Raw genomic sequence first — 16892 nt, forward strand, 5'->3', positions numbered from 1 at the left:
AGATAGGTACGGTAGAGATTTGAGTTTCTCTTTTAATGTTCTGTTGTTATTAGTGTCAACTGCGGCAGACAGAAGGCGTGTTGTGTTGCTTAAGTTCTGAAATAAATGATTAAAAAACTGACAAAGCTGGCGATTTTTTGGGCGATGTTACAATAGTAATAATTGTACCCTTAACTTTCTGTCTGTGTTTGAGACTTTTCTTCTGTCAGTTTGACGCACATTTGGTATTTGTGGAAGTGTGGTGCATAATTTACGACCCATGAGTAACTCAGCAGGGGGCGCTCCACACTCCAGTGGTGCTGATCTGTAACTCAATAAAGTAAGGTGAGGATCACGATTATCCATGTTTTTCAGCTCCAGCATCTTTATAAAAAGGGGACGTTTACATGGTGACTCTCCGAGAATATGAAAAATTTCAAATTTGCATTCATATGGGCCTCTCTCCATTCAAACAATGTCGCAATTCCGCATGAAAACGATGTAGTATTCATGCCAGGGCCGAGGGGGCAGTGCAGATTTACAAGGCAACAGTAAATGATGCACTTTGACCCCACCAAAGTTCCTCAGCCCGGAAAAAAATATGCCCGCCCACTGGAAGCAATGGCATTTTTTTTTTGCTCAAAAAGGCACAAAAATTGAAACATTCAACATATTTAATTTAAAAATATAATTAAAACAGGAAATTAAAGCCGACATTCCGCAAAATGTGCTTTTTATAATGTGTAGTAGCACCGTTGCGCACGCCCAATGTGACGTGTACGAGTGGTGACGTTATCAGCGCGGTCTCGCGCCGCGGGAGCCTTTGATATGCATGCAGAGCCAGCCCCCCTCAATCCCCCGCAATTGAATTCTTCCACTTTGGAGGCAGGATTCAGAATTTTTCGTCTTCGCCGACACCATATGCACGCGAGGCCACTCCGCAACACATTCATTGCGTGTTCGTGTCACAGAGTTGCCATGTAAACTGCCCCTAACTCTCTGTAGCCTTATGAGCTTTTAACAGGCTCCTCCGATTTCTCCTCAATCTGTGGCCATCCTCTGTCTCAACAATGAAAGATCTTGGACTGATTTCACGGAGCACAGTAGCTTTTCTGTCCCAAGAATCCGTTCCTTCGATCCTAACATTGTCATTCACGAAGAGAGGGTCCAAGCGTCTGGTTCAGGGTTCACTAAATCCGGACCTCGGTGCCACTTTTCCTGTCGTGTTTTCCACGTCTCTCTCCCCTAACACACCTGAATCAAATGATTTTGTAATCAGCAACCTCTCCAGAAGCCTGATAACAATCCTGATTATTTTGATTCAGGTGTGTTGGAGGAGGGAGACATGAAAAACACGACAGGAAAAGTGGCACCAAGGTCCGGATTTAGTGAACCCTTGTTAGTTGTTTTATCATATGCCGTTTCTTATAAAGACTGGCGAAAGGAAGTCATAGGAGGATTGTCGTGATCATAGACATTCTACGGCCGTATCGTCAAGCCAGTTCACGGACGCGCACAGCACGCTCATATTTTCTATCATTTCCATTTTCATTTCAGTGGTAAGCGTCACCTTTCTCCTTTTTTCATCGCCTGCACCAACATTCTTGGGACCCATGTTGATTTCTCTCACAAGAAAATCCCCCGTGAGTCCATTTTTCTGGAAAACAAAAAACCTGGGGCAGTGGCATAAATCGTCGTATTTCGAGCATGTCGTCGGATGTAGAAACAAATGTCAAGCCAATTTTCACATGTGATGTCGAAAAGATCGTGTGTCGAAGCGATCGTATGTCGAGGTACCACCGTACATGTTTTCACTTACATGTTCCATTACCAGGCATTTCAAATATGGCGTGCCTCTCTCTGAATGTTAGAGGGCACAATGTAAAAAGAAAATACTGTAATACATACAAGCGCAAGGAAAAAACTGAACTATTTTCCAGTGTGCACATTGTCATCCAATTACCAATATTATTTTAAGTCTCCACAGATTTCCCAGCTTTATTTATTAGCATATTGACAACTTAAATCTAGTGCAAGCACAACATTTAGAAAAAAATAACTATAATTTCAGAGTACATAAGAGCACCCATACAGTACATCTTAAAACCTTCTCTTAATTGCTGCTTGCTATGCAGGATAAGATTTTATAAGACAATGTATCTCTTGGATGGTTAGTTTGGGCAAGTCCTGCAAACAATGTATTAGGAGTAACATTTCTTTTTAGACTGTAAAAGAATGAGCAATAATGAGTATGTGCAAATCGTTGTTCATTATTCATATGTTACATGTTAGGCTGGTAAAGTGTCATAATTGTGTTAGATCAGATTAGTTTGATTTTTTATTTCAATATTTGCGTCCGAGTGTGGACCAATACTTGTATCGACACATCCCTAGTAACATTGAACTGTAGACTTCATAATGATATTGATGGGTCAGATTCGACCTTCAGTGCGCCACGCCTTCAAATAGGAGGCCATCCCACAATCCGCTTCAGTTATCCGCAGTCGGTCGCAGCGACACATGCAGCGATCCAACACGGGATTTATGTAGAAAAAGTACGAAAGCTGTACCGCATTCAAACAGGAAGGATTGTCTCAGGATTGAATTGTTCGAGGATTCAAGGTAATTATTATATTTTTCGTACCATCCATGCATTTTAAAACGTTGTGAAAAAAATCAGTGGGAGAAATTAGTACCTACAGCATTGACATTATACTATATTGACATTAAATAAATGCTACCTGCACTTTTTTTTTTTTTTTTGGATGTTGTTGTTTTTTTTTGCTTTTAACCAAGAATCGAGACTCTTTTACGTCCATATCTATAAAGAATTCAGGGATTTAAGCATTTATTCACAAGAATTTTCACCGGAAAAGCTCTGTTTACATATGGCGGCCATTACATAGACTGACAGACTAGCATCGTACTTCGACATATTTACGTAAAATAAATGCTAACTGCACTTTTTTTTTTTTTTTTTTGCTTTTAACCAAGAATCGAGACTGTTTTACGTCCATATCTGGAATGAATTCAGGGATTTAAGCATTTATTCACAAGAATTTTCAACGAAAAAAGCTCTTTGTCTGTGATTCCACTCCGTCAGCTTTGACGCCCACCCCAACAATGCAGGCCCCCTATTAATCGGCCCTGCGCCCCGTGTCGTGTCAATATGATTATGAAGTCTATGCATTGAACCTTAAAATAAATCATTTTGGATTTATTAACAAAAAAAAAATGGAACGAAAGCAATTGTTAACAATCAGTTTTATGTTTGATAAAAATTCAAGTCAACCTTGAATAATCGCACAGCTGCAATCCAACACATCCTCGTCTGCTCGTCATCAGCACACAGCAGCTTCATATCCCGGGATGAAGTGCAATTTAAGGACTGCAAACAATTAAACATTGAAAAATATGATTCAAAGGGGGAAAAAAATCATTTCAGTTGCGCTAAAACAGCGAGTAAAAACAATACCTTGACACAGAAGGCAAAGTCGGTGGGAGCCCCGTGTGTTTTTTTGGCTGACAGCAATGTGTAGACATTTGAGTCCGTGAAGTCAGTGATAAATTGAAGATGCCAAGGGTCCTGTAATTAGCATTATAAGGAGAAACACTATCATCTTAAATTTAAGCCACAATTAATAATTACTATAGTAAATAATCTGCCAGTACAGTTTAAACGATTAGTATTATCATTTGGAGTGGTTGTCTATAACACATGAGTACAGTACTTCCCCTTTCAAATGGTTTCACCTAAAACCAACTTTGCCTCTAATATGGAGTATGTCCCCTTTCGAGAATATCCCGAAATAACAGTTATAAAGCAGTTGTTTGTTTATATTCAAAATATAGTTGCGTGTAAGAAATTGTGAGATTTTCTTTTCTTCCTCTTCTAACCACAAATTCATACACCTTGAAACCACCTACATGTCAATGTCAGAATAGCTGGCCAGCTGTTAGGACAGCTTGGACTATATATATTAGGACTGTCAAAATTATCGCTTTAAAAGGCAGTAATTATTTTTTTTTATTAATCACGTTTAAATATTTGATGCAATTAACGCACATGCCCCGCTCAAACAGATTAAAATGACAGCACAGTGTCATGTCAACTTGTTACTTGTGTTTTTGGTTGTTTTGTCGCCCTCTGCTGGCGCTTGGGTGCGACTGATTTTTATGGGTTTCAGCACAATAAGCATTGTGTAATTATTGACATCAACAATGGCGAGCTACTAGTTTATTTTCTGATTGAAAATTTTACAAATTTTGTTAAAATGAAAACATTAACATTTTAATATAAAATATCTATAACTTGTACAAACATTTATCTTTTAAGAACTACAAGTCTTTCTATCCATGGCTCACTTTAACAGAATGTTAATGTTAATGCCATCTTGTTGATTTATTGTTATAATAAACAAATACAATACTTATATACAGTATGTTGAATATATATATCCGTCTTGTGTCTTATCTTTCCATTCCAAAAATTTACAGAAAAATATGGCATATTTAATAGATGGTTTGAATCGCGAATAATTATGATTAGAGCTGAAACGAATACTCGAGTAACTCGAGTTTAAAAACTGATCTGAGTAATTTTATTCACCTTGAGGAATCGTTTAATTTTGCCAGCTGTAAGCATCCTGTTTTGCCCAAAATACTTTTAATGCGGGACATCGCGCTGACGTCACGTGCGTAGAGGAAGAAGCAATTAAAAAAAAAAAAAAAAAAAAACTTATTGCAGCTGACAGCCGCTACAAACAACGCCGACGTTGCTAAAAACTACGCCCGCATGATGGTACGGTGATATCAGTTAGCGTCTGATGCGTCTCATAGATATCACATGTATGTAGAACTAGATGCGATATGACAGGCTCGTTAGTCTGACAGACGCGTTAGTAAACAGCCGCCATCTTACAGCAGTAGACTTTCAGCGCTAATAAATAAGATTAACGACTGTCACTCGATCACGTAACGTTAGCCCTGTGGGGGGCTAGGTTTCTATTAATTATGACCCCTGTCGATGTGTGGCTAACGTGTCTTACATACAGGCTTTATTTAATCTGTGAAAACATAGCGCTGATAGAGATGGTATAAAATAAAAATGTAATAACGCTAACTGTCAATTTTAGCTCAGTAGTCATTGCTGGATAAAACAAGTAGCACTGGTCCCTAATGTGCTCCAATAAAGCAGGTATCATACATATATTTTGAACACTGCAAAAACTCAGAATCCTATCAGGACTTACAGTTTAGACTAATGTAAAACTTAACTAGAACTTAAAAATAGCTTGACACGAATGGAAATTCAATTGAAACGTGGGAAAAACACCTAACTTTTAAGTGATGCGTGTTATCAAGCGTAATGACATTATTAGGTAAGAAATATATATATACCGTATGTATATATATTTTATCAGATCTAGAAGTTGTTGTTTTTTAATGAAATCAGTGAATTAGCCTTTTTTTTAACTTCTAGTCACATTTGAGATGCAATTGTTGGCTGTTTTCAACAATGTACATTGAACATAAAGACATTGATTGACTGAAAATGGTTCAATATTGGATGAAATGTCTTGTTTTCTCATGTATATTTATAATTCACCTAAAAAAATATTTTTTATCCGATTACTCGATTAATCGATAGAATTTTCAGTCGATTACTCGATTACTAAATATTCGATAGCTGCAGCCCTAATTACGATTAATTAATTTTTAAGCTGTGATAAACTCGATTAAAAATTTTAATCGTTTGACAGCCCTGATATGTATATGTTTTCTTAATTCTTGGATTCAGCTGAATCCAAGAATATCTGTTATACAGTAATTAATATGTAGTGAATACTTCGCTGCAGCACTAAATCTAAAAAGACTCAACAACGGCCAACAGTTCCAAAGATAAATCTCTCCAGAAAAAAAGCTCACTCACAAAGACTACCATTGTTCAGCTTTCATGTGACACATTCATGTGTCTCGCTCCCTCCCTTTTCAAGTAATAGCGCAGCATTTTAGTGTTTGCGCTCACACAAGAGCGATAACGCGCCACTGACAACAGCAATTGACAACAAAGGTGCACTGTAGCAGGTTAAAAGATTTGTAGGCATTTTTTTAATGACCTCATCATGACCTACTGCAAAATTCTTAATGCTAGTTCCTTTTATGAACACTCCAAGGTCACATGATTACACATAAGCAGTTCTATAACATTAGGTTCACACATGTGCATAGAAATAAGAGCGAATACAAGACTTGCATCAACAATTCTGCCTTTACAATGCTAAGATTCAAACGTCAGAGAGGAATGTAATATATTAATATATATTTATTATGTATAGTCACATATCAGTTATATCATTTTTGAATAATTCTATGTGTGAAAATGTTTGGTTATTTTACCACCAATCACAGTCTTGATTTAAGATTCCCTAGATCTTGCTTTAGGACTACTTTTCGTGTTTCAGGAGCATAAAATAAGCCTGCCGAGAAGTCCTCATCAGCAGCCCATTCTTAATGCCTTTAGGCTGCTGCGAGGCAAATCAAGTTCAGCCCGTTCCACTACTCCCTTGAAACATGACCGAGATAGAACACCAGATGAACCGCTGACCTTTTGTGTCGACAAACTAGAACAACTAGAACAAATCTACCCAGATAAAATGAAGATGTTTTTGTTTCTATTCCTGTCTCAATGTTTGGTCTATGAGCATCTGCTGAAGTGCAAACTCTTCTATACAAGTGCTTGAATGATAATTATGCCTGGTTGTGAGAGGCTCTCAATTGAAAAATGTATTTTGGCATCCTTGTGTTGAAATATGAATGAACCAAAATATTAACAGATTTCAGGATGATGCTACAACCACAACTACTGTAATCAACATATTACATAGTCAGCGTTATCTCTTGCATACTCTCGAGCCATTTCACGTTGGCTCACTGACCTTAGAAGTTCCCTTACTGGAGACATAAAGCCCTGACCTCCGCAAGATAAAGTACAACTTCTTCCAGGACTTCCTGCTTGGCTCTTTGGTATGAAGATGTCCGTGAATTTCTGGGCAGGTGCTGGAGCTGAGAAAGATCTGTTGGTTTGTTTTGACATTTGAATCAATAGTTAGAAGAGAGGTGCACAGTATATCTCGAATTAGATTTTAATGGCAAAAATACATGCAATCCCCAAATTCACTACGCTAAGGTTTTTTTTTTTGTTATTCTTTCCCTTTTGCCAGTGGTGAGGTACTCACTTATTTGATTTATTTAAAACTAAAGATGTCCCGATCGATCGGGTCCGATCATTTTCAAAGTAGCGGAATCGGCAAAAAAATATCGGACATGCCTTTTTTTAATATATATATTTTTTAATTAAATCGTTTTCTAATTGTATTTAACGTAACAGACAAAATGTCTTACACTCATCCAGAGTATTTAGTTTTGGCTTAAAGTAAGGCTATCAAATTTATCGCGTTAACGGCAGTAATTATTTTTTTTTAATTAATCACGTTTAACACAATTAACGCATGCGCTGCACGAGCCACTCACGCATAACGTGTTCAATCTATAAAGGCACCGTTTTACCCGTATATAGAGCTAAAAGGCAGCGTAAAATGAATAGAATGAATTTTGGTAGCCTTTGGAGCCTTGTTTTAATTGGCTAAAGCCTTACAATCCCTCTCTCAACAATTAGAAATATCGTGAGAAGCAATGTGGGGAAGAAAGGTAGTAATTGATCTTTTTCATAACACCCAATGTTATTTCCCAACGCAGAGAAGATATATCAATTAGTGCCACTACGCACAGTCATGGTTGCACTTCCCATCATGCATTTGGACAGAACAGTTAAATGGCTACAGTATCATTTACTGAAAGCTCAACAAATACACTAGATGGCAATATTTAGTCACAATATACAAAGTCACATTTATCCTTTAAGAATTACAAGTCTTTCTATGCGTGGATCCCTCTCACAGAAAGAATGTTAATAATGTAAATGCCATCTTGAGGATTTATTGTCATAATAAACAAATACAGTACTTATGTACTGTAAGTTGAATGTATATATTCGTCCGAGTTTTATTCATTTTTTTCTTAATGCATTGCCAAAATGTATATGATTGGGAAAAATTATCAGGAATGATTGGAATTGAATCCGGAGCAAAAAACAAAAAACAAACAAACAAACAAAAAAAAAGCAATCGAATCGGGAAATATCGGGATCGGCAGATACTCAAACTAAAACAATCGGGATTGCATCAGGAGCAAAAAAACATGATCGGAACAACCCTAATTAAAACCACAGATACAGGGTAATGAAAAGTACTTAAGTACAAGTATCGTAATTTCTGGACTATTAGGTGCACCTGATTATAAGCCACCACCCACCAAATTTCACAGGAAAACGGCATTTATTCATAGATAAGCCGCACGCACTGGACTATAAGCCGCAGCGGTCCTCACTGTTTTGTGGGATATTTACACTAAAAGATGTTAACCGGGAACACTTTATTCGACAGCGGCATCATAACACTGTCATAAGACCAACTGAACCACCATCATTGCTTCAAGAAGCTTCATTTAGCCATCACTGCTTCCTTGGGGGAGACAGTCAACCTCTGCTGCCACATGCTGTCAACACTGTTGTCGTCCAACATGCCTCCTAGCATGCATTGCAGCGCTACAGATGTAAATACCAATCAAAATTAATGTTCTTAGCTAATTATTGCTTCAGTTACTGTTCTAGTTGTTTCATTAATTGCTAGTTATGGTATTTTGGGAACATATTTGACAGTGGCCCCATAAGACTGTCATTAGACCATCATAATTACAACATGACATTGCCATGAGCATTAATGAATGCTTATGACAGATGTCATTTTGTTTCATTCGGTAAATTATCTCACTTTTGAATGGATGTAAAAGATCCGAGCTGGACTTAAATGGAGTTAGTGACCTAATTTGCTGGATGAGACTTAATGACATCTGCCATATGCATTCATTAATGTCCATAATAGTGGTAGAAAGAAATAAGTGAAAAAGTAAATAAGTTGTAGCCTTATGATAGTCTTATGATGCTGCTGTCAAATATAGTGTTACCTATTAACACACAAAAAAAATCAACAAATAAGCCGTACTGGACTATAAGCCGCAGGATTCAAAATGATGGAAAAAAGTAGCGGCTTATAGTCCGAAAATTACTGTATCTAAGAAAAAAAATAGTCAAGCAAAAGTACAAAAGTGCTTGCTTTAAAATTTACCTTACAAGTAAAAAGTAAAAGTATTTTCTCCCGATGTAAACGTGTTATACTGGATAAAGTATATATAAACAAAGATCTGAGTCAATATAAGAAAGAACCTGAAAATTCATTGACTGCTCAATTTCATTTAAAACTGTGCAGAATGAAAAAAAAACAAGCAATAAAATTGACTTCACTGTAAACAGAAGATTAACAAACTCAAAAACTCCAAAACTAGACAGAATAATATCTCAAGGGAAAATGATTAACAGACCGGACCTTTCTTCAGATGATTACCAGTATTTATGATTCTTCGTTTTCTTTAGCTCAATGGCGGATTGCAAGCAGCTTTCACGTGCACACCCCCACCAACCGTACAAGCGTGTGCAACACCCATCTGAAGGCACACTGCTCTCACTGTTGGTTTTTATTGGTCAATATCTTGTTCACCTGCCTAATCTCGCATGTTCTCGTGTTGCTCCCTCTAGTGCTGAATTATGGTGTAGTTGCACTGGGCTTATTAATTGCACCTGAGGCATTGAAACTATCAATTCACATTGAGGAAAAAAAAACAAAAAAAACAAAAGTAACGTGTAACGCTGGCAACAATTTGAAAAGTAGTGGAATAAAAAGTACATATACCTGCTTTAAAATGTATTGAAGGAAAAATACCACTTATACCAAAGTACTTTTACTTTGTTACATTCCACCACTGCCTTTTGCAAGGCTTGCCACTTGACATAGGAGCGGTGGTGCAAAACTGACACCTAGCAGAAAGCTTTTCTATCCCCAGGTTGGGCCCAAGTTAGCATGATTTAACGCATAGTACAATATATGGGGGGAGACAACACCTCTAATCATGTGCATCCAAGTAAAGAAAAATAAATAAAAGCAAGCATTTCAAGGAAGTGACCCTTGTAAGCTAGTATCGGTTATCAATGACACTACTATTTTAGCCATGCAAATGTGAGTATTCCAGATTACCCTCATGGCAATTCACAATTTGCATACTTGAATACTTTGAGGGAATCATCTTTCACATGAAAGTCGTTTTTACAAGGGCTTGTCTGTCTCTTTAAGGAACGGCATGTTTTTCGAACAGCATCGTTCTTTATTTAAAAAAAAAAAAAAAAAAAAAAAAAAAAAAAAAAAAAAAAAGGGGGAAACGTTGCTTTCACTACCACTGACTTAGAGAAACAAACAAACAAAAAAAACACCAAAATTATATTGCCACAGGAAACTAAGCATCAACAAAAGCTTAAGCCACAGATGCTTCGAATACAGATAAAACTGTCAATTGCTGACGGCATACATCAATTCTAACCTTTAGAGAGGGAGTGTACTGTAACTTTTGCGACACTCTGCCCTTTTATTCGAATCAGTAAGATTGGCCCTAAACAGATTATGTACACATGGAATATAAACAGTACACAACGAATAAGTAAAGAGTTGACACCTGTACAAGTTGAGAGTGATCAACCACCCCATTGGATTCACTGGATATGGACACCATGTGGTCAGGGAAGAAGTCCTAGAAGAATTTCAAAGAAATTTCAAATTATCACATTGCAGCATGTTAATGCAACTGCGTTGAAATGTCATGATTTCAATATTTTTTTTCCTATCACAAACTCACCGAGGGTTTCCTGAAAAACTCATATTTGGCATAATTCTTTCTAAGATTAAGCCTGTTGTCAGCATCCATTCCCCAACTGGATATCACCTCCATAATAGACTCATGGTCTTCAATAGTTCTCTCTAGATAAGGACAAGAGAGATTAACTTTCACCATCGTTTTTGTTTTCCTTATTTGTGTTGAGACATTAGAACTTGAAATCATTACACTTTCATTTGTTAAAGGGTCGGAATCGGAAAAGAAAAAAGGAAAAAAATAAAAATAAAGACGGTATTTGTTTATTATAACAATAAATCAATAAGATGGCATTAACATTATTAACATTCTGTTAAAGTGATCCATGGATAGAAAGACTTGTAGTTCTTAAAAGATAAATGTTAGTACAAGTCATAGAAATTTTATATTAAAACCCCTCTTAATGTTTTCGCTTTAATAAAATTTGTAAAATTTTCAATCAAAAAATAAACTAGTAGCCCGCCATTGTTGATGTCAATAATTACTTACACAATGCTCATGGGTGCTGAAGCCTATAAAATCAGTCGCACCCAAGCGCCAGCAGAGGGCGGCAAAACTCCATAAAACAATTAACAAGTGGGCATTTCACTCTACCGTCATTTAAATCTGTCTGAGCGGGACATGTGCGTTAATTGCGTCAAATATTTTAACGTGATTAATTTAAAAAATTAATTACCGCCCGTTAACGCGATAATTTTGACAGCCCTAATATATATATATATATATCTTTCCAATGCTAAATCTGAATAAATACCGTATTGGCAAGAATGTAAAACGGCCCTGATTATAAGACGACCCCCTCTTTTTCAAGACTCATGTTTAGAAAAAGACTTTTTGAACCCCAAATTAATTTTTATACAGAAAATAATTACAGTACATCTGAAACAAATGATTATAACAATATATTTGAGAAAAAAAGCATATTATTTTGCCTCATTCAAATCTTAATATATGAAAATTTGAATATTGTGGCGTCATGCGGGGGCAAGTAGTTGAGGGCCGTTACATTCTTCAGCCAGAGATGAAGAATCCAGCCAAAATGGCCGCCAGCCGAAAGACTACACCTCCCAACATGCCGCACAACTCCTCCAGGTGTAGCTGCTTAGGCCACTTAATCGCAGCTGGCCTGGAGGACTATATAAGAGACGACCAGATGAAGCGAAGTGGGAGACTGAAGGAGATTGACAGAAAGACTTGGAAGAAAGTATTTTGATGAAAACAGACCTAAGTTGCCATGTTTAGACATTTCTGTATTTTGAGGAGAACAGACCTAAGTTGCCATTTATGAGACATTTTACTTGATGGTTTGCTTTGCTACTTCTTGTGCCACATTTCAGCCTTTTTCTTTTGGGGAAACCCGCTGTTTTTTCTGAATAAAGAACTGTTTGGTTAGACACCTTGGCGTCTCATGCTCCTTCCTGGCCTGGCCTACCTCGTGTGCGGTCACAATATGTAAACTAAAGTGCAATCACATTCGTAAATGGAATGGCTTCTGGTTTTTGAAATGTAAATAAACCAATCTATTGTGATAAAACAACAAAATGGCAATAATTGCATTAACCATCAAAGTGAGGTCTAACTGTAACTGTAGTCTTGAAACAAATCTGAATAAGGAAAAACATTGCAATAAAATAATGCAAACTGGTTAAACATGAGAGTAGCTGAGATCTATCATGACAGAACATTACTCCTCAAGTTCAGCATCCGCTTCAATAATATCTGGCGCCGTGAATGGGTATAACGTCTAGACCCCGAATATAAGACGACTCCCACTTTTTCAGTCTTACTTCAATGCAAAAAACACCGCCTGATATCCGGGCCAATACGGTAATAAATAAATTACACAAATTTAGGGGGCGGGGGCGTTACTTCGTGGTTTTTCCATTTATAACAGCGGGTTCTGGTCCTCTGGTCCCCATTAACCGCAAAAAAAAAAAAACAGGGATCACTGTATACTGTTTATTTATGTAAACCAAAATAGTGAAATTCTACAGTTTCCTATGTTGATTCCTGTATGACTGGGTTTGAACTACTGAGCAAATGGAAATGCACTGTTCAGGTGACTAGCTCCATCTAGGGTTAAAACCGAGAAGAAGAAAAAGAGAGATTAGGCTGAACACAATCTTCTTGTGCGGCCCATTGTCAGTGAAACTTTCATAACTTGCTCTGGGCCAATGAAAAACTGGGGCCGGTCTGTAGTTTGGACACCACTGCGTTAAAATTAACAATTTCAGATATCATTCAAATCAAATAACTAAATTGTGATCTTTGCTAAGATTTTTAAAAAATTATGATTAACCTTGGCATAGACGCCACAAAAGCTTCACCGTCAATCAAGAAACTCTGCAAGGCGTATTTTATCATTCAGCTATTCCAAAAATTTGATTGCTATGTTATTTCTTTCGTTTTTGTGGTCACACGTCCATGCTTCATGTTGTTTTCAAGTAATTATGATGTCTCACATAACATTGACATTGAAGATCTGCCGCCTGTTCAAATATATTATGAATAGATTTATTCTGTTTTTATATAAAAGTTTTATTTAGGGGTATTTATCCGAAATGCAATTGCATAATACACAACTACAGCGGATGAATTGTCGAAAATCAGCATACCTGTATAAAATAGAAAAACAATTTTATAAAAATATGTCTGATTGGTTGTTGACCAAGATTTACATGCAGTCGCTGTTCTGCATGAGTGAGGGCCAGCCCTAGTGAGCATTGTGTGTACAATTAGTTGCCATTAAGCCAAGTGTTACCTATTCCCAGATGGGAGAGGTGCTCGTAAAGAGTCAAGCTGTGTTCGTCGATGCAGTGGCTCTTCAAGGCAAACAGCTGACATATGTCCCGGGCAACGATGTCACTAGGGACCTCCACCGCTCTGCTGGTGTTATCTTCATTATAAATCTTAATTACCTACAAGCACAAGCAGTGGATGCAAATCAAAACATTTATTTATTTTACTGCAAATGAACTTTTTGATACAGTTCTTGTATTGGATTAGATATACAGTGCGGCAAATAAGTATTTAGTCAACCACCAATTGTGCAAGTTCTCCTACTTGAAAAGATTAGAGAGGCCTGTAATTGTCAACATGGGTAAACCTCAACCATGAGAGACAGAATGTGGAAAAAAAAACCTGAAAATCACATTGTTTGATTTTTAAAGAATTTATTTCCAAATTAGGGTGGAAAATAAGTATTTGGTCACTTACAAACAAGCAAGATTTCTGGCTGTCAAAGAGGTCTAATTTCTTCTAACGAGGTCTAACGAGGCTCCAGTCGTTACCTGTATTAATGGCACCTGTTTTAACTCATTATCGGTATAAAAGACACCTGTCCACAACCTCAGTCAGTCACACTCCAAACCTTACTATGGCCAAGACCAAAGAGCTGTCAAAGGACACCAGAGACAAAATTGTAGACCTGCCCCAGGCTGGGAAGACTGAATCTGCAATAGGTAAAATGCTTGGTGTAAAGAAATCAACTGTGGGAGCAATTATTAGAAAATAGAAGACATACAAGACCACTGATAATCTCCCTCGATCTGGGGCTCCTTGCAAGATCTCACCCCGTGGCGTCAAAATGATAACAAGAACAGTGAGCAAAAATCCCAGAACCACATGGGGGGACCTAGTGAATGACCTACAGAGAGCTGTGACCACAGTGACATAGGCTACTATCAGTAACACAATGTGCCCCCAGGGACACAAATCCTGCACTGCCAGATGTGTCCCCCAGCTGAGAATTACATGTCCAGGCCCGTCTGCGGTTCGCTAGAGAGTATTTGGATGATCCATAAGAGGACTGGAAGCATGTGTTATGGTCAGATGAAACCAAAATAGAACTTTTTGGTAGACACACAGGCTCTCGTGTTTGGAGGAGAAAGAATACTGAATTGCATCTGAAGAACATCATACCCACTGTAAAGCATGGGGGTGGAAACATCATGCTTTAGGCCTGTTTTTCTGCAAAGGGACCAGGACGACTGATCTGTGTAAAGGAAAGAATGAATGGGGCCATGTATCGAGAGATTTTGAGTGAAAATCTCCTTCCATCAGCAAGGGCATTGAAGATGAGACGTGGCTGGGTCTTTCAGCATGATAATGATCCCAAACACACAGCCAGGGCAACAAAGGAGTGGCTTCGTAAGAAGCATTTTAAGGTCCTGGAGTGGCCTAGCCAGCCTCCAGATCTCAAACCCATAGAAAATCTGCGGAGGGAGTTGAAAGTCCGTGTTGCCCAACGACAGCCCCTAAACATCACTGCTCCAGATGAGATCTGCATGCAGGAATGGGCCAAAATACCAGCAACAGTGTGTGAAAAGCTTGTGAAGAGTTACAGAAAATGTTTGGCCTCCGTTATTGCCAACAAAGGGTACATAACAAAGTATTGAGATGAACTTTTGGTATTGACCAAATACTTATTTTCCACCATGATTTGCAAATAAATTCTTTAAAAATCAAACAATGTGATTTTGTTTTTTGTTTTTTTTCACATTCTCTCTCTCATGGTTGAGGTTTAGCCATGTTGACAATTACAGGCCTCTCTAATTTTTTCAAGTAGGAGAACTTGCACAATTGGTGGTTGACTATATACTTATTTGCCCCACTGTACAAGTTTAACATCTATAATATAATCTAATTTTTAAATTTCTGTGTGACTCATGAGGCTCTCAGGCTTCAGGACAGCTGCAGAGTAAAGGACAGTGGAGGTGATTAGTACTGTGTACTATGTTGGGAAAAAAAAAAAGACAGGAACAAGGACAAGTAGCATCACCCAATACACATGTCATAAATGAGATGCACAAATATACAGTATAGCAAAACATTTGGATGGGAAGACACTTGAGGCGAGGCAAAAAGTGGTGAAATAAAATTAACAATTTCCCGCGGCGGCCTTTGCTTGAATAGACAGTTAATTATTTGTTTATGCGGGTCATCTACTTGAAATGAACGCTACTCCTCCAATACTCAGCGTAAAGTTTTTTCCCCCACTGCCAGGAGGTATGGCATCTGTAAAGCAGTCATTGTATTGAGAGGAGTTCAAAAATAAAGTGAACATTTCCAGAACAAAAGTTGCCTCACTTGAGTTTTACAAGTGGGGTTACGTCACATAGCATGAACATAACTTCGTAGCGTCCGGAAAAATTATATGAACGAACACTACGAAAACTGTTGGGCTGTGGTACTTCTAATTTGAAAAAATTAATCTCTTTTGGAATTTTGTATGCACGTTTTTATTCAATAATGCCATGAAATACAGTACAAGCATACATTCAGTACCCCAAAGAGAAGATTGTTGTTAGCAATGCTGATGCTACCCATTCGTTCATCATTATACAAACAGTGTTAATCCAAATTTGGCATGGAGAGTTGTTAAAATTCCAACTGCGTGGCGCAATACAGTCAGTACGGCGTAAATCTACACATTGCTAGCGTGCACGGCAGAATGGTCTTGTTGACCTTATTTCAAGGATGGGACAGCGTGAGCCACTTGGCCAATTAGACTCGTCTGCTTTAACCTTGAACCGCACCCCCACAGCTGCAGCTCTATCTGAGTGATGGTGAGGAGGTGGCCTCCAGCTTTGTCTAGCTGCACAAGCGGCTCGGAGCGAGTCGCCGCAAAGACGCAGGGAAAGCAAATAACCTTTTGCTTAACTGCCCCTTTTCACTTTAATGTCTCCTTTTTTATTGTCGCCATCAGTCAACTGCAGCTAAGTTGCACACCTGACATTCAAGTGAATTACATGGAAATCCGCATACGGTGGTGCCTTGAGAAATGAGTTTCACTTGTAACTAACCACAATTGTATTTCCAAACATCTTTACTCATTGAAATGAATGAAAATTGCTTTAATTGCTTGATTTTTTTTGTTTGTTTAAACTTTCAGTTAAGCTGCAGTGTATCCAAAGTTGGCTCACAGAGCAAATTTTAGCTTGAAGCATGAATCCAAAATATGAATACATTGACCATGACACAGCTTGTAACTTAAAAAACACATAAATTACGGATGTCATGAATCAAGGTGGCACTGT

The 16892-nt window shown here is 37.8% G+C and overlaps 1 protein-coding gene across 5 annotated transcripts in view; it reads right to left on the minus strand.

Moving 5' to 3' along the window:
- Window positions 1-16892, minus strand: part of grb14 (growth factor receptor-bound protein 14) — a 54411-nt gene that overhangs the window by 13359 nt on the left and 24160 nt on the right. For all 5 annotated transcript variants that reach the window (XR_009066433.1, XM_057853312.1, XM_057853310.1 and 2 more), the window contains 6 exons: window positions 13616-13772; window positions 10840-10961; window positions 10660-10734; window positions 6918-7055; window positions 3455-3565; window positions 3272-3367 (listed from right to left, as the gene is read on the minus strand). Coding sequence is in view for 4 of the 5 variants with exons in the window: in XM_057853312.1 (XP_057709295.1) it covers window positions 3272-3367; window positions 3455-3565; window positions 6918-7055; window positions 10660-10734; window positions 10840-10961; window positions 13616-13772 (699 nt within the window). In the remaining variant the exon portion in view is untranslated. The remainder of the gene's footprint in view (window positions 1-3271; window positions 3368-3454; window positions 3566-6917; window positions 7056-10659; window positions 10735-10839; window positions 10962-13615; window positions 13773-16892) is intronic.

The sequence above is a fragment of the Corythoichthys intestinalis genome, chromosome 12 (assembly GCF_030265065.1).
Source record: "Corythoichthys intestinalis isolate RoL2023-P3 chromosome 12, ASM3026506v1, whole genome shotgun sequence".
NCBI lineage: Eukaryota > Metazoa > Chordata > Actinopteri > Syngnathiformes > Syngnathidae > Corythoichthys > Corythoichthys intestinalis.